The sequence below is a fragment of the Crinia signifera genome, chromosome 9 (assembly GCF_055691185.1).
Source record: "Crinia signifera chromosome 9, ASM5569118v1, whole genome shotgun sequence".
Lineage (NCBI taxonomy): Eukaryota > Metazoa > Chordata > Amphibia > Anura > Myobatrachidae > Crinia > Crinia signifera.
The window spans coordinates 144,979,685-145,007,371 of NC_139225.1; the positions used below are offsets into that span (position 1 = coordinate 144,979,685).

Consider the following 27,687-nt stretch of genomic DNA (forward strand, 5'->3'; position numbering starts at 1 on the left):
AATTTGTGGTTCGCTCTTACTCATTTTTTGGCCTTTTTTTATTTTTCAGATGTTACGAGCTGGAGGGACGGGGGTGGGAGGGGGGGGCTCGGACCAGGCTCTATGCCTGGTGACGGCCGCGAGCCTCCCCCAGACGCGGCACACCCCCTCAGCAGCGAGGCAGCACCCCGCCCAGGGCTGCCTCCACCTGCTCCTCAGCAGTTCCCTCCGTATCGGGGGATGCTTACACCATTTGTGAGTATTAACAGAAAACGGCCTTATACCTTACTATCGCTCTGTCTTCTGCAGTCCTCCTCAGCAGCCATTACCATGCAGCAGCTTCCCCGCTAACATCGGTAGATTATAGAAATGTGTTTCAAGGTAATAACGGCTGGGAATTACGCAGGGTTTGCTCAGAGGTGGAGGAGAATCGGTCGGTAATTAGTGCACAGACAAGACGCCCGGTTCGGCCAGTGTGTACTGTCAATATCATTCTCCCGCAGCACTGCCGATAGAGTATGTGTGTGTGTGTGTGCGGGCAGGGCCCTCTTACCACTTTGCCGTCTATGTACATAGGGCAGTATTCAATGAGAAAAATTCTCCGTGTTTTATGGCGAATTTGTTCTTTTCTCGCGTTGAACGAAGACTTTTGCTCTCAAAAAGCGAACAACCCTATTCAATGTGCACTTCTCGCCGTCTTTCTAAGTGATTTTCGCCGTGTAGCAATTCTCAATCTTTTCATGGAGAAGTGGAATGTGAACTTTTAAAATAAAAGGTTTTTTGTTTTAATTTTAGTGTCAAAAAATCAGGAATTTTATTCTGTGAAAGGGCATGCTATTTTTATTCATGTGCTTATAGCACATGAATATATATTTAATTTAAAAAAAAATTAATTTATTTTTTTACACAGAGCAGGGAGCCGAGCCGCTCCTTAGATATTCATATATTCACTGCACCCGATCATTACATATGCACGATCGGGTGCAGTGAATACACGGTCCCCTGTTGGCTCTCCTGGGGGGGGGCAGCTTGTGCTGCCTGGCTCCCGGGGAGCCCACCTCCCCCCCACATACGTTCTGGGGCAGGCAGGGAGACTTCCATCTCCCTGCCTGCCGCCGTCCTCAGGCTCCCTGCAGCGAGGGGCGGCGAGTCTCAGTCACATTGAATAGTGTATAAAGTGCCGTGACGGAGAGTCTCCAAACATGGAGAATCTCCGCAAAAACACGGAGAGTGCATGGCGAGCAAAAAAAACGCTCGCCATGCACGGAGAATATTGTCATTGAATACTGCCCTAAGCCTTGACAAGAAATTATGTTGACGGATATAAAGTGCCAACCAACCAGCGGTCCTGCGCTTCTCCATCGCTGGCCCAGATGTTTAGTGCATGCACTAAATAGTAAGATTGCCTGGGCTAGGTCACTTAGAACACATCGCTAAGCGCACATTCACCCCGTGTTTATGCCTCCTAAGCTTTGGCGATCGGTAAAGTTCAAGCCAATCAGCTCCTAAGAATCTATACACCTTCATTTACAATAATCTTTTTTTTTTTTTTCTCCCACCCCACCCACAGATGTATCCCCCGTATTTGCCGTTTCCTCCTCCGTATGGGCCACAGGGGACCTTCCGCTTTCATGGACCGGATGCACCCAGGTGTGTGCTTGTCGCCTGCCAATGAGAAGAATAATTCCAGCTGCCTCTGTCTTGGAGTGCTAACATTATGTCTTGGTCATGTAGATTTCCACGGCTGGTTCCACCACGTAATTCTCAGACTGCCCCGAGGATGCCTGATCCTGTCAGTCGCCCGTCTATCTTAAAGCAAGACGACCTTAAAGAATTTGATGAGCTAGAGCAAGAGGCAGATGATGGTTGGGCTGGTAAGTACAGCAACATTTTTTTTTTTCTCTGTTATAAAATCGGCAAATCATTTGTCTACAGCATATTATGACATCACTTTAGGGGCACACGAGGAAGTGGACTACACCGAAAAGCTGAAATTCAGCGATGATGAGGACGGGAAGGACACAGACAATGAAGAAAAGAGGTTTGTCCTGGCTTTGTTCTGTTCTGTGTAGAACATTGTTTTATATGTACTTGCTGGAAGTATTATATTTATTTGAATAAACCCTTGTTGACCGCAGCCTCAGCTTGGGAAGGGTTTCATGCTCTTTACCCTCCTCTATGTCTGCAGGGAGACTTCAGCCTCTAGTACAGAGAAGACGTCTGTGCCCCCGACTCAGAAGGCTACGGAGACCTCTGAACCAAGGAAGGCCTCCCCAACAGAGGAGAAGCCTCCCACCGTCAAGACGGCTTGGGCCGAGGTGCCACATGCTCCAGAACCCATGCAGCTGCCTGTTGCATCTGTGGCACCTCCTCCACGGGCACAGACCACTCACCGGGGGCCACCACCAGAACACAAAGTAAGGAGCTGTTTGATACCTCTAACCTTAGACTTGGATATAAAGAATGAGGAGAGTTGGAGTAAGGGATAATCGCCATATTAGTATGAAGTGTTTATTTTTGAGAGAGTGCGGCAGATGTATGAACTAATGTTAAGTGCATATGCTGCACTTAACGCTGGTTATCTGGGGGGGATAACTCTTTTTCAAATGTATTACTGGCGCACCTAACGTGCGTTAGGGACAGCCCGCGGATTAATGCTCGGTGCGGCTGTCCCTTTCAATCCCCCTAGCAGCTCGGAGCGATGTATCAATACCCGCGCTGGCCACTTCGCCAGCCCAGGGCTAGCTTTGTCCTATTCCCATTGCAGGGACAACGCTAGCCCTGCTGCTGGCTCTGGGCTGCGCTCGGGATATTGCGCATGCCCAATACAGCCAGCATTGGGAGAGAAGGTTGTTGTTGCTGTTTTATTTTTTAAGTGCGCATGTGCAGTGCTTCCAGTGAGACCCTTTTTGCTCACGTACTATAGTGGTCATTGGCACAATGGGTATGGGTGGAGCTCCGGCGACACAGGGCACCAAGGGGTTAATACTTTTACAGTGCAGCCCGGAGCCCTTTTTAAGTGTAAAGGCTTTCATTTTTATTATTATTTATTTACTTTCACTTTCAGCAAGCCGGGGGTGCAAGCATGGCTGGCGCGCTGACCTACATGGCCAGACCTGCCAGTGCCCTGCAGCACATTGGGACAGAACCGCTGCAGCAGTTCAGGTTAGTGGGTCCCTGATGCGCCGCTCACCGCTGTCCGTTACCAGCAGGTGTCCGGCAAGGCGGCGGGCGGGGGATAGGTCCCGGTTCGGCGGTGATGTCACCGGAGTGGGGGGGCATCCTCCGGTGGCAACAGGGTCTTCCATAGGCCCACCCGTGCTGAGGGATCACTTCTCCACGCCCCCTCCTCAGCTCTGGGCGCCATTGCATGCTGTGGGAACAGGGAGAAGTGCACCCCAGGTCCTCCTGCTCCCAGTGACTCTGCCAATCGGTGCTCAGGTTTGCCAGCACAGTTACCACACTATTTTAGTGTGAGAAACTGGTTTATCTGCTTTTGCTCTCCCCTTTATTCTTTCTGTTAGTGTCAGGCCCTATACAGCACAGTGGGCAGTTTGTGTGTACATTGTACCTACTTACTGCTGTGCCTGGTGGAACGTGGAAGCATGCCTTCCAGGAATTCCAAGGCCGTACCCTCAGGGGATGGGTCAGCTCCTAAGCTGTGAGCATATACTTGCACTAAATGCAAGGAAAATTTTTCATCCTGTGAACGGGCCATGTTGGGGGTGTGTGACCGATGTGTCGCTGAGGACTCTCAGCAGGGGTCCTCTGGGTCGGTCCCAACAGCCGCACCTGACTGGGCAGCCTCCCTCTCCTCTGCCATGAGGGAGCTGGTGTTACAATTGGCAGGGGCTAGGGCCCCTTTGCCGCCCCCGCCACCACCTGCTCCTGCTGAGGATACATCTTTGGTGATTTCCCAGCAGCAGCAACCAGAACCGGCCTGGGTTCATAATCTTTCCTCCTCCGTCCAGGGTCTGGTCCAAGTTTCCAGTTCCCTGCAGTCCTTGCTGGCTCCCTCTGCTAAGTGCAGGCGCCGCCACTAGCCCCTCCTTTGTTTTACCTCCTCTGACGATTCAGACCACGAGTCTGACTGGGAGGTTGTGGAAGTGGACATGATGCATGACACAGGCCCGTTGTCCGCTGTCTTCCCACCTTCTTCACAGCTCAACAACATCCTGAAAGAGGCATGGTCCCATCCAAACAAGAAATTCCAGGTGTCCAAGCGCCTTACTTCGGTGTACCTGTTTGAGCAAGCGTATCGTCTCAAGTGGGAGTCTTCTCCACAGTTGGACGCACATGTTGCCAGTTTGGTTAAGTCCACCACCCTTCCTACGGTGACATCCCTTAAGGACCCCAACCGATAGGAAATTGGAACATCTGCTAAAAATAATTTTTTCCAATGCAGGGGTCACAGCTCGACCAGCTATGGCCTCTGCTTGGGTGGCTCAGGCCATTTCGGACTGGGCGACACAGTTGCTGCAACACATCAACTCTGGCACTCCCCAGTCAGATTTGGTCAAATACGTGGACCTCTACAGGTGGAAATCCTCCGCTCGATTGAAAAAAACGGTCAAAAACCTTTGTTCTTCCCCAGCGGGTATGCGGCTCCTTGACTTGGTGGCTCCACTCTCGGACTCTAACGAGGGGACGCCCGTTTGGAATTCGACACTGGCTTCTCCTTACAATGGATGCCAGCCTGAGAGGCTGGGGAGCCATCCTGGACGGTCATTCATTTCAGGGACGTTGGTCAAAAGAGGAATCAAGCCCTCCCATCAACGTTCTAGAACTCAGGGTGCTTTTTTTGCGCTCTTCGACAAGCACTCCACCTCGTACAGGGACAGGCGGTCAAAGTACAGATGGAAAAAAGCCACGGGAGTGGCTTACGTCAACCACCAAGGAGGCAATCGGAGCAGAGGGGCCATGAAAGAAGTCGCCCGAATCTTAACTTGGACGGAAAGTCACCTAGCTCTTTCGGCAGTCTACATACCAGGCGTTGGAAAATTGGGAAGCCGATTTTCTCAGTCGCTAGGACATTCAGGCGGGAGAGTGGAGGCTTCACCCGGAGGTCTTCAGTTTACTGGTTGACCGCTGGGGCCCTCCCCAGATCGACTGATGGCCTCACATCTGAATCGTCAAATCCACTGCTTCGGCTCCCGCCCCAGGGATCCAAACGCTTTCCTAATAGACACCCTGACGGCCCCTTGGCTGTTTCAAAAAATATGTTTTTCCTCCGGTGCCTCTGCTGCCTCGGTTCCTCCGGCGCCTCAAGCAGGAGACTCTGGTGGCCATGGTCGTAGCTCCCAATTGGCCGTGGTTCTTGGATCTATAGGGTCTGTCCATAGCACCCCCATGGCCCCTACCCCTGTGCCCGGACCTTCTCACACAGGGTCCCTCTTTCCACCCGGATCTGAAGAGACTGGCTTTGACGGCCTGGCTGTTGAGACCCGGATCTTGAGGACAAAGGGTTTCTCCCCGAGTGTGGTTTGCACCATGATCGTGGCCCGCAAACCTTCACCTGCCGACGTTTATTACCGGGTGTGACGAGCTTTCCACCATTGGTGTGCGGAGAAGGGCTTCTCACCGGGTGATTTCCACTAATCTCGGATCTTGGCTTTTCCGCAGGCGGGCCTGGACCAGGGACTCTGCCTAGATTCCCTAAAGGTCCAGGTTTCGGCTTTGTCAGTTATTTTTCAACGGCATTTGGCCAAATGTATGGCCATCCAGACCTTCCTCCAACCCCCCTTTGTTCACCCGGTGCATCCCTGGGACCTGCCCTTGGTGCTACGAGCTCTTCAAAGGTCGCCATTTGAGCCTCTTCAAGATATAGATCTCCGTTGGCTCTCTTGGAAAACCTTTTTACTGGCGGTTGCCTTGGCCGTAGGATCTCGGATTTGTCGGCCCTGTCTCATGTCTCGCCTTTTCTGGTGTTCCATAGTGACAGGGCGGTGCTTCGCACAAGACTAGGTCACTTACCTAAAGTGGTCACCCGGTTTCATTTAAACCAGGAAATTGTGGTACCGGCTTTTTCTCCTGAGGACGACTCCCCAGACCGGTGCTCTCTGGACGTGGTCAGAGCTCTGAAGATCTATGTGGAATGTACCATTCATTCCGCAAGACTGATTCCTTTTTCGTTTTGTTCGATGCTGTTAAGCGGGGTTGGCCCACATCAAAGCAATCTCTGGCCCAATGGCTATGGCTTAGCGTTCAACTGGCCTACCTTTTGGCTAAGAAACCAGTGCCTTCTTCCCTTAGGACCCACTCTGTACGCTCGGTGGGACCTTCCTGAGCGGCTGGTCGGGGGGCCTCGGCGGAGCAGTTGTGCTGTGCCGCCACCGTCATCAAATTTTACAACTTTGACAATTTGCTTCGTCTGGCTCGGCTATCGGGCGTAGTGTCCTTTCTGCAGCTCAGGGGCATTTCCTCCCGTGAGGGGGACAGCTTTGGGACATCCCATTGTGCCAGTGACCACCATGGAATGTGAGCAAAAACAGGATTTTTGTCTTACTTGTAAAATCCTTTTGGCGAAGTCCATGGTGGTCACTGGCCGCCCGCCCTTATGCACCTGGCTGTTTAGGGTCGGACACTCTCTGTTTCTCTTCCTGTTCTCCCTGAGGCTAGCTTGGTACAAACTGAGGCCGGGGGGTATGGGGAGGAGGAGCCCCTGGGCTGCCCTGTTAAAGTCTTCACACCCTTGGTGCCCTGTGTCGCCGGAGCTCCACCCATACCCATTGTGCTAATGACGACCATGGACTTCACAAAAAGGATTTTACAAGTAAGATAAAAATCCCATTATTTTCAAACGTAAACAAAATAATAATACATCTGCCCCAGTATGTTCATGAAGGCAAATAGAGAAAATTCTGCATTAAGTAATTCATAGGGTACTTCACGTATGCTTTTTTATTTTTTTCTTCAGGAAAAGCCGGCTGCCCCTCCAGCTGTAGCACCCATGGAAGACGAGGATGAGGCATGGCGTCAGCGCAGGAAACAGTCCTCCTCGGAGATCTCCCAAGCAGTGGAGCGTGCCCGGAGGAGGAGAGAAGAAGAGGAGCGCAGGATGGAGGAGGAGAGAAGAGCTGCTTGTGCGGAAAAACTCAAGCGCCTGGATATGAAACACCGGGCTGCTCCAGATGATTCGGACTCTGCGGCCAGTGTGAGGAGCGGAGGCAATGAAGGACCGAGTCCTCCAACTCCTTCTTCTCCTGGTATGATAGAATCTGAGTTGTGTTGCATGCTGGGTAGAGACCCTGCTGCCTGCCTAAGTACCTGCCATATTTATATTGGGGGGTAGCGCTGCTTCTGGTTCTCCTACACCTCTCTTCCTCCACTAACATAAGGATATCTGTTCTCTCCGATACCGCCCCATTGTGTAATCTATTTAGTGAGATGCGGAACAGGCTGAATAGAGTCTCCGGGTTCTCATGAAGGTTGTTTACTCTTTAACTCCTATTTGAGGCTGCCGTTAATTCTCTTAGGGGGGTATGCAATGTGCCGCCGCTATTTCCGACAGGGGCTCCCTATTCAATGCTGTCATTAATGACAGCATTGATGCGGGATCACGGCAGAACGGGCCCGACTTCAGAAGCTGTCGGGCCCGTTGTGCCGATAACGGCCGTGGATTGTCACGATCCAGGCCGCAGATCGACAACCCACGGCCATTTTTCGCGGCCACGGCCCCTTTGCGCCCATCGGCAGGCGGGACATTGAATCTCGTCTGTCGTTATGCGGTCGATCTGACCGCAAACAGGCCAGGATCACGGCTGTCGGCGGGGATCGAGAGCCGTCATCCTAGACTCCTTAGTGAGAGTGAACTACAGGGGAGTTGGGTATAGACAATAAAGAGTTTCAGTCCTAATATAGAGCCTCTATTTCCTATCCCAATGGATCAAAGAGAATGATTTATTGCAAGAACAAAAATTCTGCTTTCTTGGCCTTATGCTTTTCTCTTTTTCTACGTCTAGTGGTGGAACCAGTAGCAGTTACTGAAGCTCCTCCACAGCCCACAGAAGCTACGCCTCAAATTGAGGTTCCCCAGGCTACAGCAGAACCAACTCAACCTCCACGGCCAGAGCCCAAACAGGAGCCAGCTCCAAGTGTGAGCCGCCCGCCAGCAGCAGGACCCTCCCAGGGAGGATACAGCAAGTTCCAGAAGAGTCTGCCACCGCGCTTTCAGCGCCAGCAGCAGGTAAGAGGATTGGGCATGGAGCTACATATTTGTATAGTGGCCATAATGGACTGGGTCCTGTGGCAAAGAAAGGGCACCAAGAAAATAATAGGCTCAAGGTTGCCAGGTGGGGTACAGGGGAGGCGGCACCTGTGCTGCTCTTTCTGGCTCTTCTCCCCCCTGGAAGGTGGCCAAGTGCCCTGCTTTTCCTGGAGGTTCTCTGCACCCTCCCATTTTCCACCCACAACAGAGTACAAGGAGGAGGGGGCAGCAATGTAGGAAGTGTGCCTCAAGGGAAGTATGGAGGTGAGGTCTTAGAAGTTCTACAGTCGCCGCCTGCATTAAGTACAACAAGGATCCTCATAGACATCCTTGATTTTTTGATTTGTAGACTTGGTGGCGCCCCCGAGATCCTGGCGCCCTAGGCAGCTGCCTAGTGGTAGAGCCGGCCCTGAGTAGGTTTAATACATCTCTACGTTACTAGGACAATGTAAGATAACCACTTAAATCAGATTTTTTTTATATAATGCTAAATAATTTAAATGTACCTCATTAACTGAATGCGTCTATGAAGTTTTTGTGTTGAACTTTAATTAGGCTTTTGCCTTTCTTACTTTCCTCTGTTGCAGGAGCAGCTGATGAAACAGTGGCAGCAGAACCGAGTGCCCACTCCTCCTTCCCCTGCTGGACCTTCTCATTCACAGCCTCTCTCAGTCACCTCCCAGCCACCGCAGAAAGCACTCTATGGCGGAGGATCCATGGGACGGACAACACCCGTGCCCACCCAACAGCCACCGCAGCCCGCCCCTCTGCCACCACCTCACGTTAGCTATGATCCTCGCTGGGTGATGGTGCCGCCATTCATTGACCCCCGCATGATGCAAGGAAGGCCCATGGATTATTACCCTGCCACAGCGGGAGTGCACCCTACAGGTGGGTCATAACTGGGGAGAGAGTACATTCAGCTTATGATGTTTGCTGGGATTATGGGTAACGGCTCATTTTTAAGGAGATTGCTGTATTTTAGCTCTTATTTCTCTATCCATAAGGGATACTGGGGATTAACTTAGTACAATGGTGTCCAAAGGAGCCTGTGCACATAAAACAGGGTGTGATGGCTCCTCCCCTCTATGCCCCCTCCCACAGCTCAGTTTAGAAAAATGTGCCCTCTGGAGAGGATGCACACTCTGGAGCTCCAGAGAAGTTTCTTCATTATTTTTAACTTTTATTTATTCAGGAATGCTGCCTGGACACGCGTGTCCTTTGTGATACCTTTTAAGGTGGTCGTCGTCATTAACAGCAGGAACTCCACTATGGCAGTCTTGGCACGCAGATCCTTATGGCTGCGTACGTGGATGGCTGATTCTGAATCCAAAAAGAGCGTAGAAGCACTTCCCTGTACAGGGTAGTGGTTGTTTGGAGGGAAAGTGGATGCTTGGATTTCTAAAGCCACAGCTGGAAAATCCACCTTCCTCTCCTCAGCATCTCCGCCTGTCAGACGGTCCTTTCAGAACACCACCTTCCAGTTCTTTCGTGGGGGCAGGTTTCAGAGTAAGCCATGGAGCACCTCCAATGCCTCCATGGGCGGTCGGGAAAAATAGCGGGCACCCACCGTGGCCAGCTTCCAGGAGCAGAGTACTGGTTCTGCCTCTTCCAAATCTTCAGGATTCCTGGGTACAGAATGCCATTTGCCAGGGGTACAAACTAGAATTCAGCTCTTGCCAGCCTCGCAGATTTTTCAAGTCAGGTCTGCCGGTTTCCCAGGTTACTCGGGATACGCTACTAGTGGCGATACAAAAAGTTGGTTCGGACCAGGGTCATTGTCCGGTCCCTTCTTCCCAGAGGGGTCTGGGTTTTTACTCAAACCTATTCGTCTTACCGAAGCTTGGTTCTCTCCATTCTTCACTATCTGCATGTTCAGATACACCAGGCTAACCAGCAATTCCTGCGGTTTGCGGACACCATTATTTTCAGTACCAGGCTCTTTCATTCGGTTTGTCAATCGCACCACGCATTTTTGTGATGGCGGCAACTCTTCACCAGCAGGGAGTTCAGATCCACCCTTATCTGGATAACCTCCTTTTGCTTGCCCAGTCTCCGGAGGTTCTCCAAGACCATCTCCTCCTAACTCAAACCTTCTGAGTGCAAATGGTTGGATGAACAACTGGACAAAATCCAGCACTTCTCCTTCCATGAACATGCTACATTTGGGAGCTTGGTTGGACACCATGGCCCAAAGAGTGTTCCTGCCAGATGACAAGAAGGCAGATCTTCGCCACACTGTTCAATCTTTCCCGCAACACTGCAGAGTGTCTCTGTTCATCTCTGCATGAAGGTGTTGGGAAAACTGGTCTCCTCCTTGGAAATGGTGAAGTTCGGTCAGTTTCATTCACGACTGCTTCGGCTGGAGATGATTCACTGGTGGAACCGATAGCACCTCCATCTGAAGTAACAGACAATCACCTTGTCCCTATTGGCTTGCTAAAATAACTGGTTTCCGAAGACAGGGGAGGGAATGAGGGAGTAGCCGCCACATTCTAAAGAAGTTAACTCCTTGGTGCCCGGTTTCTTCCAGAACTCCTCTTACCCATAGTCCCAGCATCCACCATGGCTTCAGAAAAAAAGGATTTTACATGTAAGACCAAAAATCCCCATATTTCTCCCTTCGACAAACCAAGGAGAGAAACCTACTAATGTTTGGAGTACTCTATGACCAGAGTTTATGGAGGATGCATTTTCTATTGTGATTTCACAGCTACCCATTAGTATCCTGGCAGAAGTGGCAGTAGGGGGTTTAGCACCGGCATGCTTTGTTTTACTGTTTCCTGTTTTTACTCACCATCCAGGAATCCTGTCTCGGGAGCGGTCAGACAGTGGCGGGTCTGGGTCAGACGGATATGATCGTCACACACCCCTGATGAGAGAGCGAGGTACACCTCCAGCAGACGCCAAACTGATGTGGGGAGGCGAGATGTACAATCCTCCTGAGGCGCGGCCAGTAGCATCTCCCCTGAGACAGAATGCAGAGGAAGAGGACCGGGACATGAGGTGGGTAGCACAAGTATATTTTCTATGTGTGATCATGGTAAATATGGATGATTGGTCTTCATTTGTTTTCTGTCTTATTTTGTTTTCAGAAGTGAAACGCCGCCGGTTCGTTCCCACGGTCCACAGCAGTCCCAACCTTCACCTTACTTGGGAAACCTCAATTCATACCAGGAAAATGCTGTTACATCCTCCCAACACTCTCTTGTTGGTCACCGCTACCCTATAGATGACCAACGTACTTGGCATCAGCATAACCATGCAGTTGCTCTTCAGCAACCCCCACCGCCTCCCATTGAGCAAAGACGTCCTGAAGCCACTCCCGCTCAGCCTACACCAGCTTCTGCTCCTTTGTCACAACCACGTCGGGTAGAGGATGAGCTGGTCATACTCCGAAGAGAAGCTTCTGTTCCTCCAGCTCCTCCAGCACAGCCGGATATCCCTGCAAAAGTGGAAGTCAGCAGCGGGAGACGCAAGGAGGACAGGAAGGAAAATGCAAAAGACGAGACAAAGCCAGAAAGACAAACTGGCAGACCCGAATACCACAGACCACCTCCTCGCCGCGAGTCTAAGACTGAAACTCGCTGGGGACCTAGACCTGGAGGAAGAGGAAGACAAGAGGAGGGTTCTGTTACAGTTGGAGCCCCATCTCAGGCAGCTTCCCAGAGACGGGCAGGTCCTATCAAGAGGGGAGTAAGAAGAGAGGATGTCGCACCAAGGGAGCACCAAGATGGTAAGGCAAATCAGCCGCCACCGGTAGCACCCGAGCCTCAGAAGCCCAGGCAAGTGAACCATTCTAGCAGGGAGGGGGAACAGGCAGCTGGGTCACCTTCACGCAGAAGAAAGGACACCATGATGATGCCACCACCAGCTCGAGGGGCCCCAGCATTGATTTCATCTTCTCGTGGACGGGGCAGAGGGGAGTACTTTGCCAGAGGACGAGGGTTTCGGGGTGCATACAGTGGTCGTGGTCGGGGTGGCAGAGGCAGAAGCCGGGAGTTTCGCGGTGGCTATAGGAGAGAGAGCCCTTTTTACAGAGATGAAGTCGATGCAATAAACAAAATCGCGCCTGGACCTGGAGGACGGGAACGTAATGCAAGTGAAACGCGTAGCGAGGGTTCAGAGTATGAAGAAGTTCCCAAAAGAAGACGCCAGCGTGGTTCTGAGACCGGTAGTGAAACCGAGCCGGTCGCTTCTGAAAAAGAACCTGGGAAGGGAGGACTCTCTCTGCAGAAGCAGCAACCTGAGGTACTGGTTACCAATAATTCACGTCACCAAGAAAAGGGACGAGAATCTGGTAGGGGGCGCACTTTCACACCACGAGGCGTCCCTTCTAGAAGAGGGCGTGGAGGACCACCTGTAGGACCCGTGCCCTGGAATCCTCACCCCAGGCATCAGCCAACAGCACCTCAGATTCCATCGGCTCATCCACCGCTTCCACCTAACAAAATGGAAAGAAAAAATGAAAAGATAGTAGTGGCACCGAATCCTATAGTTCCCAGCGAGGAACGAGTTCCACCACCACCTCGGAGAAGGAGACACGGTAGATCTCAGCAGCAGGACAAACCCCCTCGTTTCCGCAGACTGAAGCAGGAGAGAGAGAATGCCGCTCGGGCAGGAAACGGAGTAAACCAACAAGCCCCCCATCAACAGTTGGCCGTAACACAAGAGCAGCATCAACGCCCATCCCCGGCTGAAGAAGAGCGGGCTGTGCTCCGCCGAGGGCACAAATCCCCTGAGCCATGCAATGCTAATTCTGACCAGGCCAATGAAGAATGGGAAACTGCCTCAGAAAGCAGTGACTTCACTGAGAAAAAAGAAAGGGGGCATGTTCCTGTCCAAAACGGAGGGTTGGGGCCAACTCCTACTGGAGTATTCGTTTCAGCACCTGCAGGAGGAAGAGATCAAAGGAAGGATTTATCAAAAAGGAGCTTCTCCAGTCAGAGACCAGTCATGGAGAGACAAAACCGCCGACCCATGCATCCTGGTGGGCCCAGAACCGGCCGAGGAGGAGGAGGTGGTGGTGGTGGCGGCGGTGGTAAGAATGGAGAGAAGAGAAACTGGCCGTCTCCTAGGAACAGAGGGTGAGTCAATTTCTTGAAGTCTTCGCTCTTTGATCTCTTAAATGTTTTTGCCACCTCTTTGTACTAATCCCTTTCCATCTGGTCCCAGTGGCAGAGCTAACGAGGAACGTCCTCCATCTGTACCTCTTCCTCATCCGCCTCCCAATTCAAGCACTGTCTATCGTGTAGACCGAGTGATTCACAGTAATCCTGCGGGCATACAGCAGGCACTCAATGAACTAGGGCAAAGGCATGGCAAATCAGCCCCTGTCAAACAAAGCATCGAACTGCCCAGTGGGCGCTGCCAACCAAGGACAGGTAAGAGGATTAAGGAAACTATATTGTTTCTATGGTATTGATGAAATGTAATCAATGTTTTGCTCTTTACAATAAAGTAATCAGCTGGCATTTCTCCTGGCAGACACCCTCCTCGGCAGCTGCGGAGACTCAGCGGGTGGAAATTTTGCAGCTCCATTAGGAAAACGGAACGTGCCGTGTCGGAGGGGGCGAGGGTTTTCCCAGGAGGTATGTACTCACTGTTGCATATTACAGGCTGATGAACTCATTTCGGTCCGACCCCAATTTTATAATAATAGGTTCTGTTTTACTTTCATTATGCATTTTGTAACTACTATAGATGTCATCTAACAATAATACTGTTTTTCAGAATCCTCCGCATGAAGGCCGGACTTTGCCGTCGGTCACGTGGGCCCAGCGCGGATCTGGAGACCACCAACTGGAAGCGCTTGGTACCGGTGTCTGGAGGAGGGAGCAGAGCAGTAAGTTACCAGGGAGATTGTTCAGTCGAGCACGAGAACGATCCCTTTCTCCTCACTGTATTCACTTTTATGAAAGATGCAACTAATAAGGGACCCCACATAAAGTTATTAAATGTAATAAAATCATATCCTTCAATTGAGAAATTAGTCACATTTGACTGTTTTTATATTGGAACAGAAAGATTATAATAAAGATGTTCGTATATTGGAAACTTCAGCTGTTAAAAAAAAGGCTCCGGATTTCTCTGGGCTGAGTTCTGTTACGGTGGTCCACACGTAGCAAAGAGCCTTCTGAGTGATCTAGTGAGATCGCTTTGAAAATACCCGTTAGTCACTACGTGTGTACATCTGGCATAGGCTGGCGGACAGGAGCTCCAGCTGACGACGCGCGAGCGCCTCACTCACTTGCGCGTCCCTCTCAGCAAGGCGATGGGGAATGGCTTCCCTGCCCTTCTCCGCTTCAGGGAGACGGGCAGGGAGTGGGGACTGCGGGGAGGTACAGGGGTCGGCGGCGGAGTGCTCCGACGGTACGGGGCGCGCGCATCCCCTTCCGTCAGCTGGCGCGGGGCGGCAATTGGCAATTATATTGCCAGGAGCAGCTTCATTGAGAGCTGTCCCACTAGTTTAAGAAAATACTTGTTCATGTGTTACCATCCCAGTGGACATTGAGGGTGGATATAATAGTGCCTGAAGCATGTCGACTGTGTCGATCTTTTACTTTTAATACCATTAGTAGACATTAGACCTAAAACTTGTACACTTAACGATCCATACCCAGCTCCCCGTGCCACCTGTTATATGCCAGTGGGGCACGCTGATGCCAGTGTCGTCCCTACACCATCTGCTGTAGACCTCTACCCTATATGATCTTCTCCTGCTCTGGTTTAGGTGTTGAGCTTGTATTATATGTTCCCCTATCTCTGTATGTAATCACCATTTTCTTTCCTTTGGCTAAACTCAGATGACAGAAGAAAACTTTGTCCGTCTTACCCCCTGGAACCGTGGATGGAGCCTTTGAATTCCTACGAAGATGCCATCAGCACCGAGGTAGGTACACAGGACCGCCAGTGTTTTGTGCAGCACCGCAGCTGCTGTTGGCGCCAACCCCTTCTTGTGTTCTCTCCAGATGAGTCAGTCGGACAGTGGAGTGGATCTGAGCAGCGACTCACAGCTCTCTTCCAGCAGCTGTAGTCAGCGAAGCTCCCCCGATGGTGGTATAAAGCCCGAGGGAGGCAAGAGATCGGGAAGATCCGGCCCCACGGGTCAGCCACAGCACGGACACGTTCCGGTAACTGACATATTGTCTGCTCTCTTGTTATAACATTGTTCTATTATTATCCTTCACTGCATCATTCTGTCTTCTCTGTGCAGATAGCGGGTCTTCCCCTTGATCCAATCGGAATGGAACGTTCCCAAAAACCTGCGTCAGAATGTGGACCCAGCTCACCTTCCTGTCTGTCATCAGCGCCTCCATCCCCCAGTCCTAAGGTCTGTGTTGGTGGCCCGATATTGTATTCTCTATTCCTGCTCCTGTTCCGGTTAGGGCAGTGCCCTAAAGATTCCTGGGTACTTATGTAAAATCTGGGCTCCCGTTTTTCTTATGAGACAGCGTCCCCTCGCTGCGCTCAACACGCTTCGGGCACGGCGGCTCGCTGCGCTCGCCACACTATATAAAATCAACTCCATGCGTAGTTGGATAGTTGGGGTATGAAAAAAATGGGGTGCATTTAACATGGGAGCCCAGATAATACATAAGTACCGATTCCTGCTCCTCTGCTATTCAGGGAAGGTGGGCAGACGTGCTCGGTTCCTTTATTCCTTATTACACATCCGTAGGGTGCCATGTCTCGGAGCCCTAGCTCAGCTCATTGGGATGTGTTGGGGATGGTTGAGGGCCTTTTCCTCCGGGTAATTGGAGTGCTACAGTTATTTTTCCGAAGGCTTGGAGGAGGGTGAGGACAGGGGCGTAACTATGAATTGGGCGCCCCCCCCCCCCCCCCCCGCCATTAATGGGGGGGCGCCCCCCTCCGCAGCACCCTCCCCCATCCCCTACCCGCAGCCTTACCTGTCTTGCTGCCGCTGGTCCCGGCTCCCTTGCTGGCTTCATTCTGCAGACAGTTTCAGAGAACTGTCTGCTATATGGGGCGGACATTTTATTGTGGTCCGTCTCACTAGCAGAACTGAAGACAGGGGTAAGGCTGCGGGCGGCAAGGGGTGGATGGGCGGACGGGAGGGTGCTAACTATAGCAACGCAGCCCCCCGGCGCCCCCACATGCACAGCTCCCCCCCGCGACTGCGGGGGCTGCGGTGCTATAGTTACGCCACTGGGTGAGGATATGGGGCATCTAAGGCATTGGTTTCTGTCGACAGATTAGTGAGGTACTCTTAGCACTTAGGGGGTAATTCAGACCTAGCCGCGAATTTGCACGGTGGCCGATTATCGACAACTGCGCATGCCTATGGGCCGTAATGCGCATGTGCAACGCCCGACAGTAATGAACTCCTGCTACTTTTTTTTTTTTTATCGCTGGCCATTGGAAGGGTGATTGACAGGAGGTAGGCGTCTGGGAGTGGTAACTGGCTCTTTAGTGGGAGTGCTTAGAAAAATGCAGACTAGCCCCAAATAAATGGTAGGCCTACCTAGGAAAATGCTATACGTATCTATTTGCGTGCACATTGATTCGCAAGGCGCGACTTCATTCGTCTTAACTTATCGCTGTTTGCTGCATATTCGCACTAGTGCCCCCTTCGGATAATAATAATGTTATTTATATTGCAGTTTTTCCTTCATACCAAAGGTGGTCACTGGGACAGTGGGGAGTAGGTGGAGCTTCAGCTACAGGCACCACGGAGATTGACAATCTTTGAGTGCAGCCCAGGCTCCTCCTCCTCCACGCCCCTACAGGCTTCAGTTTTTTTTCTTGGTGCCTCAAGGGACAGGGTTCTGTGCCCTGTCAGAGATTTTTTATTTTGCTTTTAATTTTGAACTAGGAGACAGCTAGCATATTGCAGTGCTGCTCCCCTGTGGTTGGCAGCGGCGCGCTGACTTTTACAGCCAGACCCGCCGCTCTCTTCATGACGCACGGATGACGCCGCACTCCGACCACAGGTAAGCGGATGGGCGGACGGGAGGGTGGACGAGAAGGGGGTTTGACGTACGCGGCGCAGGACAGCGGTAGTGTCACCGGGCCCAGGTGCAGGCCAGGTGACCCTGGCAGTGGCACCCAGTTGTTTCTGCACGACCACCAGGGCGCCGTACTGTGGAGCACCATTTTGGCGCAGAGCACTGTTGGTTCCAGGGGAGGTGGGGCTTGATCCCACAGCTCCCCGCCTCCACTCTCAGAGCGGGTCCCGTCACCGTTTCCCGCCTGAGCTAGGCTTCTCCCCACCCCTGCAGCATCCAGAAGCACCATTTGCACGGGACTTCACTGAGGGAGAAGCGCACCGGGATTCCTGCTCCTTTACACCTTACAGGACCAGGTTTTTCAACAGACCTCTGCACCACACTAAATTAGTGTTGGTCAGAGAGTATTGTGCGTTTGTTTTCTCTCCTCTTTCCTGCTTCTTTGCTGTGTTAGAGGGTTGTAGTATTATACAACTGTACACTGTCTCCTGTAATGTAATTTACAATTGTCACATTAAGAGTGTTGTTTGGGTGTTCTGTGAGGTAAAATGTCACAGAAAAATCCCAAAGCTAAACCTGCCAGGGAAGCTCCTAGGGTGCTTACACATGTAACACACTAAATGTAATGAGAATTATTCCTCTGAACAGGACCATGCTGGCCTGTGTGACCGCTGCTCTGTACAGGACTCCCCTGAGAACAGACCCTCTGGTCCAGTTACAGTGGAGCCAAGTTGGGCATTTTCTCTTTCATCTGCTATGAAGGAGTTAGCCTCACAGTTGGCTGCGGCCAGGGGGCCTACGCAGTCTGCACCGCCTGTACAGACACAGCCTGAAGTTAGTACAGAGCCTTGCTGGGTGCAGGGGTTATCCACCTCAGTTCAGGGTTTGGTTCAAGTGTCTACCTCATTACAGTTCATGTTGAAGGCCCCGCTGCCTGAACGTAGGGCACAGGCTCCTTTAGTGGCTCATCAGTTGGATTCTGATGACGACCCGGAGGAGTAGGTGCTAGTCGACACGGGGGATGAGGTTGACGTAGACGTGGGTGCCTTAATAGACACCAGGACCCAAAGGGTCTTCCTGCCATAGGACAAGCGAGTTGCGCTCAGGGATCTTCTGAAAGCCTTCCTTAAACATTGCAGGATATCAGTTCACCTATGCATGAAGGTCTTAGGAAAGATGGTCTCCTGCTTCGAAATGGTGGAATTCGCACAATTCCACTCCAGACAGCTACAGCAGGAAATGCTATGGTGCTGGAACCGCTCTCCAGCGGATCTCAAATCACAAACATTTTGTTCTGTCCAGGCAGACCCGTCTATCCCTAAATTGGTGGATGCATCCTCCAAGTCTGCAAAAAGGGCGCCAGTTTGTCATCCCAGAGTTGGATACTCCTAACAACAGCCGCCAGCCTCCGAGGTTGGGGAGCAGTTCTGGCGGAAAACTCCTTTCAAGGATGTTGGTCAAAGGAAGAAGCAATCCTTCCGATCAATATTTTGGAGCTACAAACCATCTTATGAGCACTTCAAAGTGCAGGCCCTCTGATTCACTCCAAGGCTGTGAAAGTTCAATCATACGGTGGAATATGTCAACCATTAGGGCGGAACCAGGAGCTCTGCCGCAATGAGGGAGGTGTCCTCAATTCTTCATTGGGCGGAACGTCACCTGCTGGCCTTATCAGCAGTTCACATTCCAGGCGTCCAAAATTGGGAAGCCGACTTCCTCAGTCGGCAGGACATCCAGTCGGGCGAATGGGCTCTCCACGAGGAAGTCTTCCAGGTGTTAGTCATCCATTGGGGGCTCTCACAGATAGACAGACATAATGGCCTCTCACGCAAACAAAAAATTTCTGTGTTACGGGGCTCAATCCAGAGGCTTACCTAGTGGACGCACTGTCCGCTCCTTGGCCATTCTCCCTGGTCTACATATTTCCTCCGGTGGCCCTTCTTCCGCGAGTCCTCAGACGTCTCAAGCAAGAGCAGACAACGGCCATCCTACTGGCCCCTGGTTTACAGACCTTCTGGAGATGTCACTGGAGCCTCCTTGGCAACTACCAGCTTCTCCGGACTTGTTGTCACAGGGACCATGTCTACACCCGGATCTACACAAACTAGCTTTGACGGCGTGGCTCTTGAGACAGAGATTCTAAGAGCAAAAGGGGTTCTCTTTGCCAGTCATCAAAACAATGATAGCAGCAAGGAAACTGGCCTCATCCCGAGTGTATTACTGAGTTTGGAGTGCTTTTTTTAACTGGTGTGCTAAACGAAATCTGACGCCTCGAGAGTTTCACTTTTCAGGATCTTGGCCTTTTTACAGACAAGCTTGGACTTAGGCCTAAAATTAGCTTCACTTAAAGTTCAAGTTTTGGCCCTTTCAATTCTTTTTCAAAGACTGCTTACGAAACAGATGACTATATCCAAACATTCCTGCAGGGTGTTCTACACATCCAGCCTCCTTTTACACCACCAATTCAACCTTGGGATCTGACCTTGGTTTTATCAGCGCTCCAACATTCACCCTTTGAACCACTAGAGTCGGTGGATCTCAGATGGCAAATGTGGAAGACGGTCTTTTTGTTAGCCATAGCCTCAGCTCGGCGAGTATCCGACCTATCAGCCTTATCCCATGTTTCATCATATTTGGTTTTTCACCCGGACAGAGCAGTCTTGCGGACTCGAAGGGAGTTCCTACCAAAAGTTGTTTCCAGGTTTCACATAAATCAGGACATTGTTATTGCTGTGTTTTCTCCGTTAGAAACTTCTACAGAGTTATGTTCTCTAGACGTTGTGAGAGCTTTGAAGGTTTATGTTTCCAGAACACAACACATCCGTAAGACGGATGGGTTATTTGTTTTATACGATGCGGCCAAACGTGGATGGCCTTCATCCAAACATTCGCTGGCTGCGGCTAACTATTAAGCAGGCTTACTTGTCCTCAAATAAGCCGGTCCCATCATCCATTCGAGCCCACTCCACGCGTTCAGTGGGGGCTAGTTGGGCAGCGCGCCAAGGAGCCTCTGCAGAGCAGTTGTGTCGTGCGGCCACTTGGACTTCACCACATACCTTTTCTAACGTTTTACCAGTTTGACACATTCGCCACGGCAGATTCTGCTTTTGGTCGCTGTGCAGCTCAGGTGCGTTCCCTCCCGTAAAGGGACAGCTTTGGGACGTCCCAGTGACCACCATTGGTAGGTACTTATGTAGTATCTGGGCGTCCAATTTTGTGATTGTATGCCTTACCTTAAGGCATACAATCAGATGCGATGCGATTCGATTTTGCATAGGATTCAATGTTAAGAAGGTCCTGTTCATTTCCCCACTATTCAAGTGGGCATAGAGTTGATTTTATATAGCGTGGCGAGCGCACCGAGCCAGAAGCGTGGCGAGCGGACGCATATTTCTTAAAAAGTATTCTGTGTCCCCTCGCGGGGCTTGCCACGCTTCGGGCTCGGTGGCTCGCTACGCTCGCCACAGGTTTATATCCAACTCCATGCCCACTTGGAGTTGGATATAAACCTGTGGCGAGCCTGAAGCGTGGCGAGCCCCGCGAGGGGACACAGAATACCCCTTTTTCCCATTGAATTCTATGTTAAAATGGACTCAGACCATTTTAACATTGAATCCTATGGAAAAATCTTGACCATCGCATCGCATACGATTTGGTCGCATGCGATCCGATCCAATTTCTAAATCGGACGCCCAGATACTACATAAGTACCCATTGGTATAATAGAAAAAAATGGATTTTGGTCCTACGTATAAAATCCTTTTTTCTGAATCCATGGTGGACACTGGACGCCCACCCTCATGCACTGTTCTGACAATGAGGGGGACTGTACTATACGTTCTTGAAACTTATCCTTCCTTCTGGTTGCATGGTTTCCCTTCCTTTTCTATTCCTCTTCCTGTTCCTTTTCGGATAGCTGTTGAACAAACTGAAGCCTGTAGGGGCGTGGAGGAGGAGGCGCCTAGGCTGCACTCAAAGATTGTCAATCTCCTCGGTGCCTGTAGCTGAAGCTCCACCCACACCCCACTGTCCCAGTGTCCACCATGGATTCGGAAAAAAAGGATTTGGTACTCTTTACCTAGAAGGGCGGGCATCGCATGTACATCGCATGCCATTATAATGGCATGCGATGCGACCGATGCGATGCCAGCGATTTTACATAGAAATACATGTTAAAATGTAAATCGCGTTGTCGCATTGCATGCGACCAAAAAATCGCATGCGATGCGACCGACACGATTACCGTGATTTTCCATAGGGAACAATGTTAAATGGCCCACAGAGGCCAAATAGGCACCCTGAAGTGTGAAATGGCCCCCCCAATTGTTAACGCCACCCCACGATCAACGTCAACCCGAAGCGTGGCGAGCGGCGGCGGTACGCGTCCTACGACCTTTTTATACCCCCCACTATCCACGTCGGCATGGAGTTGAGAATAGAAAGTGTGGCCAGCGCAGCGAGCCACCGAGCCCGAAGCGTGGCGAGCGGACACTGATACCTTCACAGGTATACGCGTCCCCTCGCGGGCTTCACAGGTGTCCGCGTCCCCTCGCGGGGCACGCTGCGCTCGCCACACTTTCTATTCTCAACTCCACGCGGATAGTGGGGGTATGAAAAGGTCGTAGGACGCGTACCGCTGCCCCTCACGGGCTCGCCACGCTTCGTGTTCACGTTGATCGTGGGGTGGCGTTAACCATTGGGGGGGCCATTTCACACTTCAGGGTGCCTATTTGGCCTCTGTGGGCCATTTAACATTGTTCCCTATGGAAAATCGGGTCAATTGGGACATTTAACATTGTTCGATTTTTTTTTTTGGTTGCATGCGATGCGACCGATGCAATTTTTTACTTTGCGATGCCCAAGATCAAAATCGTGGGCGCCCTTCTAGGTAAAGAGTACCAAGGATTTTACAGGTAGGCCCAAAATCCAGTTTTTCTCCTAATCCAAGAGTTCTTGGATAAATGGATGAACATTAAATGCGTATGTAGGTTGGTTCTACCATGTGGTTAGGGCACTTAGGGGCTAACACTGCAAACACTATGTCACAGCTGCACCCATATATTCCTTATCTTTTTTTGTTGTACTCCTCTATATATATATATATATTAACAAATCTGATTTTCTCTCCTTTGCCAGGAACAGTGCGTTCCCTCTGATGGCGCCAAGCAGGGCAGAGAAACTCCAAGCGCTGCCAGTCAGCATCCATGCATGGTAAGGAGACCATGCTTTAGCTGTACATATAATGTTTCTTTCTTGTTGTGCCTTTCTGTATTGGTGTACTCTTTAACTCTCACATACTGACTTACAGACAGCCACCTCACCGCGGCCCTGGAACCTCCCCCAACATTCAGCAACACCCGAGCCCCAAATGGAATCTCAACAGCTGGCGTTACCAGCTGCCCTCCCGGAAGGGGCACAATCACAACTGCCAGGTACAAGCCAGTAATCCTCAGTGGTGACGTCTAGTGGTGTACTGTGTTTTCCTCTTTGTGATGGAAGGAAGGCTTTGTTGGGTCTACCAATTCTAGTCTTTGTTTCATCACATTATGTTTTTTCAGTATCTCTCAAAACCAACATTTATCTGTTTATCCCTAACAATGAGTCTCTTCTGTTTGCAGAGGGTCGAAGCCAGAGAGTGTACTCCAACCAGTACTATCAGGTACGAAATACCATATTGTGCCCAATTACAGTTTGGTGCACTATTCCGCAGGCAACCCTTTACATAATAATCCGTATAGTTGCTGCGGGAACACTTTGTTTTGGCAACTGGCGCCTGTAGAACGGTGTCCGCAATGTCTTGCTGGATTTGGTAGGGCGCCGCTTCCTGGACGGTTGGAGGTGGACAATAAAACCAGTATGTTTTGAATTTCAACTGTCCAGGAAGTAACGGCTTACATAAAAATGGCCTATCTTTGTTTCATGAGTCCATTTCCGTTTTAAGTTATTATACCTGGAATATTCTTGTAGCCAGTGCAGTAATTTCCATTGCTTGTATTGCGTGTCAGGTGGACGTCCATGTCACAAGCACGGGCAGTGGGTACAGGCCTGGAACCCCCTCTCTGCAGCCATACAGGTCAGCGCCCTTACCCTGAGCAACTATCCTCTCTCAGCCTTTCCGTACATTGTTATGTATTAGTTCCTTCCGATTATTGTAATATGGTTTTATGTCTTGGTTTTTGGCAGATCCCAGCCTCTGTACCTGCATGCTGCTCCATCTCCAGGCTCCTCACCTGCCCTGCTGCCTACATCTGCACTACTCTCCAGCATAGCCCTTAAAGGACAGTACCTGGAGTTTAGCGACTTGAGCAAGGTGCCTGCGGGTAGCCTACTGTACCAGGCACCAGCATTCCTTTATAGCGGACATTACTGCCCAGCCCAGGTCAGCACTGACCAACAGCAGCAGCTGCTGCAGGTGAGCCAGGAATAACTTGTGGCACCACCTTCCAACTATGGTGACTCCGCCACTTACTGTTCAATGTTTTCCTGTTCAGGTCAGACAGGATATGACATCCCCATCTGACTATTACTCTCCTCCCCTTCACCATGCCGGGCAGAGCGGATATCTCCCTACAGCTCCTACCCAGCAGGTACTTATGGTTATAGTTCTACAGAGTTTGTACAGTATATATTGTGTATCCGTGTCATGGTGTAGTAGTGTGTGAGGAGACTGGCGCTGCTGTCTGTACTGTACCTGTGCTGTGTATACATGATATGGTGTAGTAGTGTGTGAGGAGACTGGCGCTGCTGTCTGTACTGTACCTGTGCTGTGTATACATGATATGGTGTAGTAGTGTGTGAGGAGACTGGCACTGCTGCTGTCCGTACTGTACCTGTGCTGTGTATACATGACATGGTGTAGTAGTGTGTGAGGAGGAGACTGGCACTGCCGCTGTCTGTACTGTACCTGTGCTGTGTATACATGACATGGTGTAGTAGTGTGTGAGGAGGAGACTGGCACTGCTGCTGTCTGTACTGTACCTGTGCTGTGTGTACATGACATGGTGTAGTAGTGTGTGAGGAGGAGACTGGCACTGCTGCTGTCTGTACTGTACCTGTGCTGTGTATACATGACATGGTGTAGTAGTGTGTGAGGGGAGACTGGCACTGCTGCTGTCTGTACTGTACCTGTGCTGTGTATACATGACATGGTGTAGTAGTGTGTGAGGAGGAGACTGGCACTGCTGCTGTCTGTACTGTACCTGTGCTGTGTATACATGACATGGTGTAGTAGTGTGTGAGGAGGAGACTGGCACTGCTGCTGTCTGTACTGTACCTGTGCTGTGTATACATGACATGGTGTAGTAGTGTGTGAGGAGACTGGCGCTGCTGTCTGTACTGTACCTGTGCTGTGTATACATGACATGGTGTAGTGTGAGGAGTCTGGCACTGCTGTCTGTACTGTATTGTACCTCTGCTGTGTATACATAACATGGTGTAGTAGTGTGTGAGGAGGAGACTGGCACTGCTGCTGTCTGTACTGTACCTGTGCTGTGTGTACATGACATGGTGTAGTAGTGTGTGAGGAGGAGACTGGCGCTGCTGTCTGTACTGTACCTGTGCTGTGTATACATGACATGATGTAGTAGTGTGTGAGGAGACTGGCACTGCTGCTGTCTGTACTGTACCTGTGCTGTGTATACATGACATGGTGTAGTAGTGTGTGAGGAGGAGACTGGCACTGCTGTCTGTACTGTACCTGTGCTGTGTATACATGACATGGTGTAGTAGTGTGTGAGGAGACTGGCACTGCTACTGTCTGTACTGTACCTGTGCTGTGTATACATGACATGGTGTAGTAGTGTGTGAGGAGGAGACTGGCACTGCTGCTGTCTGTACTGTACTGCACTTGTATACATGACATGGTGTAGTAGTGTGTGAGGAGGAGACTGGCACTGCTGCTGTCTGTACTGTACCTGTATACATGACATGGTGTAGTAGTGTGTGAGGAGGGGACTGGCACTGCTGCTGTCTGTACTGTACCTGTGCTGTGTATACATGACATGGTGTAGTAGTGTGTGAGGAGGAGACTGGCACTGCTGCTGTCTGTACTGTACCTGTGCTGTGTATACATGACATGGTGTAGTAGTGTGTGAGGAGGAGACTGGCGCTGCTGCTGTCTGTACTGTACTGTACCTGTATACATGACATGGTGTAGAAGTGTGTGAGGAGGAGACTGGCACTGCTGCTGTCTGTACTGTATCTGTGCTGTGTATACATGACATGGTGTAGTATTGTGTGAGGAGGAGACTAGCACTGCTGCTGTCTGTACTGTACCTGTGCTGTGTATACATGACATGGTGTAGTAGTGTGTGAGGAGGAGACTGGCACTGCTGCTGTCTGTACTGTACCTGTGCTGTGTATGCATGACATGGTGTAGTAGTGTGTGAGGAGACTGGCACTGCTGCCTTCTGTACTGTACCTGTGCTGTGTGTACATGACATGGTGTAGTAGTGTGTGAGGAGACTGGCACTGCTGCTGTCTGTACTGTACCTGTGCTGTGTATACATGTCATGGTGTAGTAGTGTGTGAGGAGGAGACTGGCACTGCCGCTGTCTGTACTGTACCTGTGCTGTGTATACATGTCATGGTGTATTAGTGTGTGAGGAGGAGACTGGCACTGCTGCTGTCTGTACTGTACCTGTGCTTTGTATACATGACATGGTGTAGTAGTGTGTGAGGAGGAGACTGGCGCTGCTGCTGTCTGTACTGTACTGTACCTGTATACATGACATGGTGTAGTAGTGTGTGAGGAGGAGACTGGCACTGCTGCTTTCTGTACTGTACCTGTGCTGTTTATACATGACATGGTGTAGTAGTGTGTAAGGAGGAGACTGGCACTGCTGCTGTCTGTACTGTACCTGTGCTGTGTATACATGTCATGGTGTATTAGTGTGTGAGGAGGAGACTGGCACTGCTGCTGTCTGTACTGTACCTGTGCTGTGTATACATGACATGGTGTATTAGTGTGTGAGGAGGAGACTGGCACTGCTGCTGTCTGTACTGTACCTGTGCTGTGTATACATGACATGGTGTAGTAGTGTGTGAGGAGGAGACTGGCACTGCCGCTGTCTGTACTGTACCTGTGCTGTGTATACATGTCATGGTGTAGTAGTGTGTGAGGAGACTGGCACTGCCGCTGTCTGTACTGTACCTGTGCTGTGTATACATGACATGGTGTAGTAGTGTGTGAGGGGAGACTGGCACTGCTGCTGTCTGTACTGTACCTGTGCTGTGTATACATGTCATGGTGTAGTAGTATGTGAGGAGGAGACTGGCACTGCCGCTGTCTGTACTGTACCTGTGCTGTGTATACATGTCATGGTGTAGTAGTATGTGAGGAGGAGACTGGCACTGCTGCTGTCTGTACTGTACCTGTGCTGTGTATACATGACATGGTGTAGTAGTGTGTGAGGGGAGACTGGCACTACTGCTGTCTGTACTGTACCTGTGCTGTGTATACATGACATGGTGTAGTAGTGTGTGAGGGGAGACTGGCACTGCTGCTGTCTGTACTGTACCTGTGCTGTGTATACATGTCATGGTGTAGTAGTATGTGAGGAGGAGACTGGCACTGCCGCTGTCTGTACTGTACCTGTGCTGTGTATACATGTCATGGTGTAGTAGTATGTGAGGAGGAGACTGGCGCTGCTGCTGTCTGTGCTGTACCTGTGCTGTGTGTACATGACATGGTGTAGTAGTATGTGAGGAGGAGACTGGCGCTGCTGTCTGTACTGTATCTGTGCTGCGTGATATATTTCCTCTTTCTCTTTTAAGGTTCTTCTTTCTATGATGGATACTCAGCTCCCAGTAATGGGATTTGGTTCCCTGTCCTCGGCAGCTCAGCAGCCTTCACTTGTCACTGTAGGTCAAGCACTGCAGCCTCTTCACCAACTCTCTGCCGCTGGCCGGACACTTTTGCACAATGTCAGAAATGAGGTAAGTACTTGACTAACTTCCGAAGACTACTCTGCAAATTAAAAAATATAATGCAAAGAAAATATTCCTCAAAAGTGGCGTTTTTATTTCATGTCTCGTTCAGCATTGCTTGGAACACTGGAACTTGTGGTTGCAGGTTGGCTGGAAGTGTCTTCACATAAACTAAACTGTAGCTTTAAATTTGAAGCTCCTTCCCTCTGCACCCAAATGATGCCAGTCTTCATTAGTGGTTTGCTGTGCACTCCTTATGGTAGTTAGTGTTATTTTCTCTTTCTGTCTGTCGCACAGATTCTCTATATATAATGTGCAATGCGCACTGTGCCGGACGACTATCGCCAAATGTCGTGTCTACGCATTTTGCTAGGGGCAGTGGAGATCTCTGATACAGTGTGACACAAGGCCATGGTGGAACAGACCTTTTGTGAAGCTCTTTGCTCCTTGTGGACACACTTCAACCATTTTTGGGTAGACACTTGCTTTGGGCGTACAGCTCTCCGGTCAGGCAGCCTACTTCCCATGGTCATTTATCCCCCCAGCCTTGCTGAAAGAGAAAAGAGGATTCCTGGTCCCTTACCATTGAAGCCTTTTCTCTGAAGT

At 50.7% G+C, this 27,687-nt stretch overlaps 1 protein-coding gene across 3 annotated transcripts in view; it reads left to right on the plus strand.

Moving 5' to 3' along the window:
* Positions 1–27,687, plus strand: part of PRRC2A (proline rich coiled-coil 2A) — a 47,829-nt gene that overhangs the window by 16,156 nt on the left and 3,986 nt on the right. For 2 of the 3 annotated variants that reach the window (XM_083160103.1, XM_083160102.1), the window contains exons 7-29: positions 50–234; positions 1,550–1,629; positions 1,714–1,853; positions 1,936–2,020; positions 2,168–2,396; positions 6,896–7,184; positions 7,941–8,164; positions 8,773–9,076; positions 10,990–11,191; positions 11,281–13,272; positions 13,361–13,569; positions 13,673–13,776; positions 13,919–14,030; positions 14,992–15,077; positions 15,157–15,318; positions 15,402–15,518; positions 22,291–22,365; positions 22,463–22,586; positions 22,773–22,813; positions 23,160–23,227; positions 23,338–23,566; positions 23,646–23,741; positions 26,929–27,090. In XM_083160103.1, the coding sequence (XP_083016229.1) occupies positions 50–234; positions 1,550–1,629; positions 1,714–1,853; positions 1,936–2,020; positions 2,168–2,396; positions 6,896–7,184; positions 7,941–8,164; positions 8,773–9,076; positions 10,990–11,191; positions 11,281–13,272; positions 13,361–13,569; positions 13,673–13,776; positions 13,919–14,030; positions 14,992–15,077; positions 15,157–15,318; positions 15,402–15,518; positions 22,291–22,365; positions 22,463–22,586; positions 22,773–22,813; positions 23,160–23,227; positions 23,338–23,566; positions 23,646–23,741; positions 26,929–27,090 (5,315 nt within the window). The remainder of the gene's footprint in view (positions 1–49; positions 235–1,549; positions 1,630–1,713; positions 1,854–1,935; positions 2,021–2,167; positions 2,397–6,895; positions 7,185–7,940; positions 8,165–8,772; positions 9,077–10,989; positions 11,192–11,280; positions 13,273–13,360; positions 13,570–13,672; positions 13,777–13,918; positions 14,031–14,991; positions 15,078–15,156; positions 15,319–15,401; positions 15,519–22,290; positions 22,366–22,462; positions 22,587–22,772; positions 22,814–23,159; positions 23,228–23,337; positions 23,567–23,645; positions 23,742–26,928; positions 27,091–27,687) is intronic. The other variant, XM_083160104.1, reaches the window with a different exon arrangement.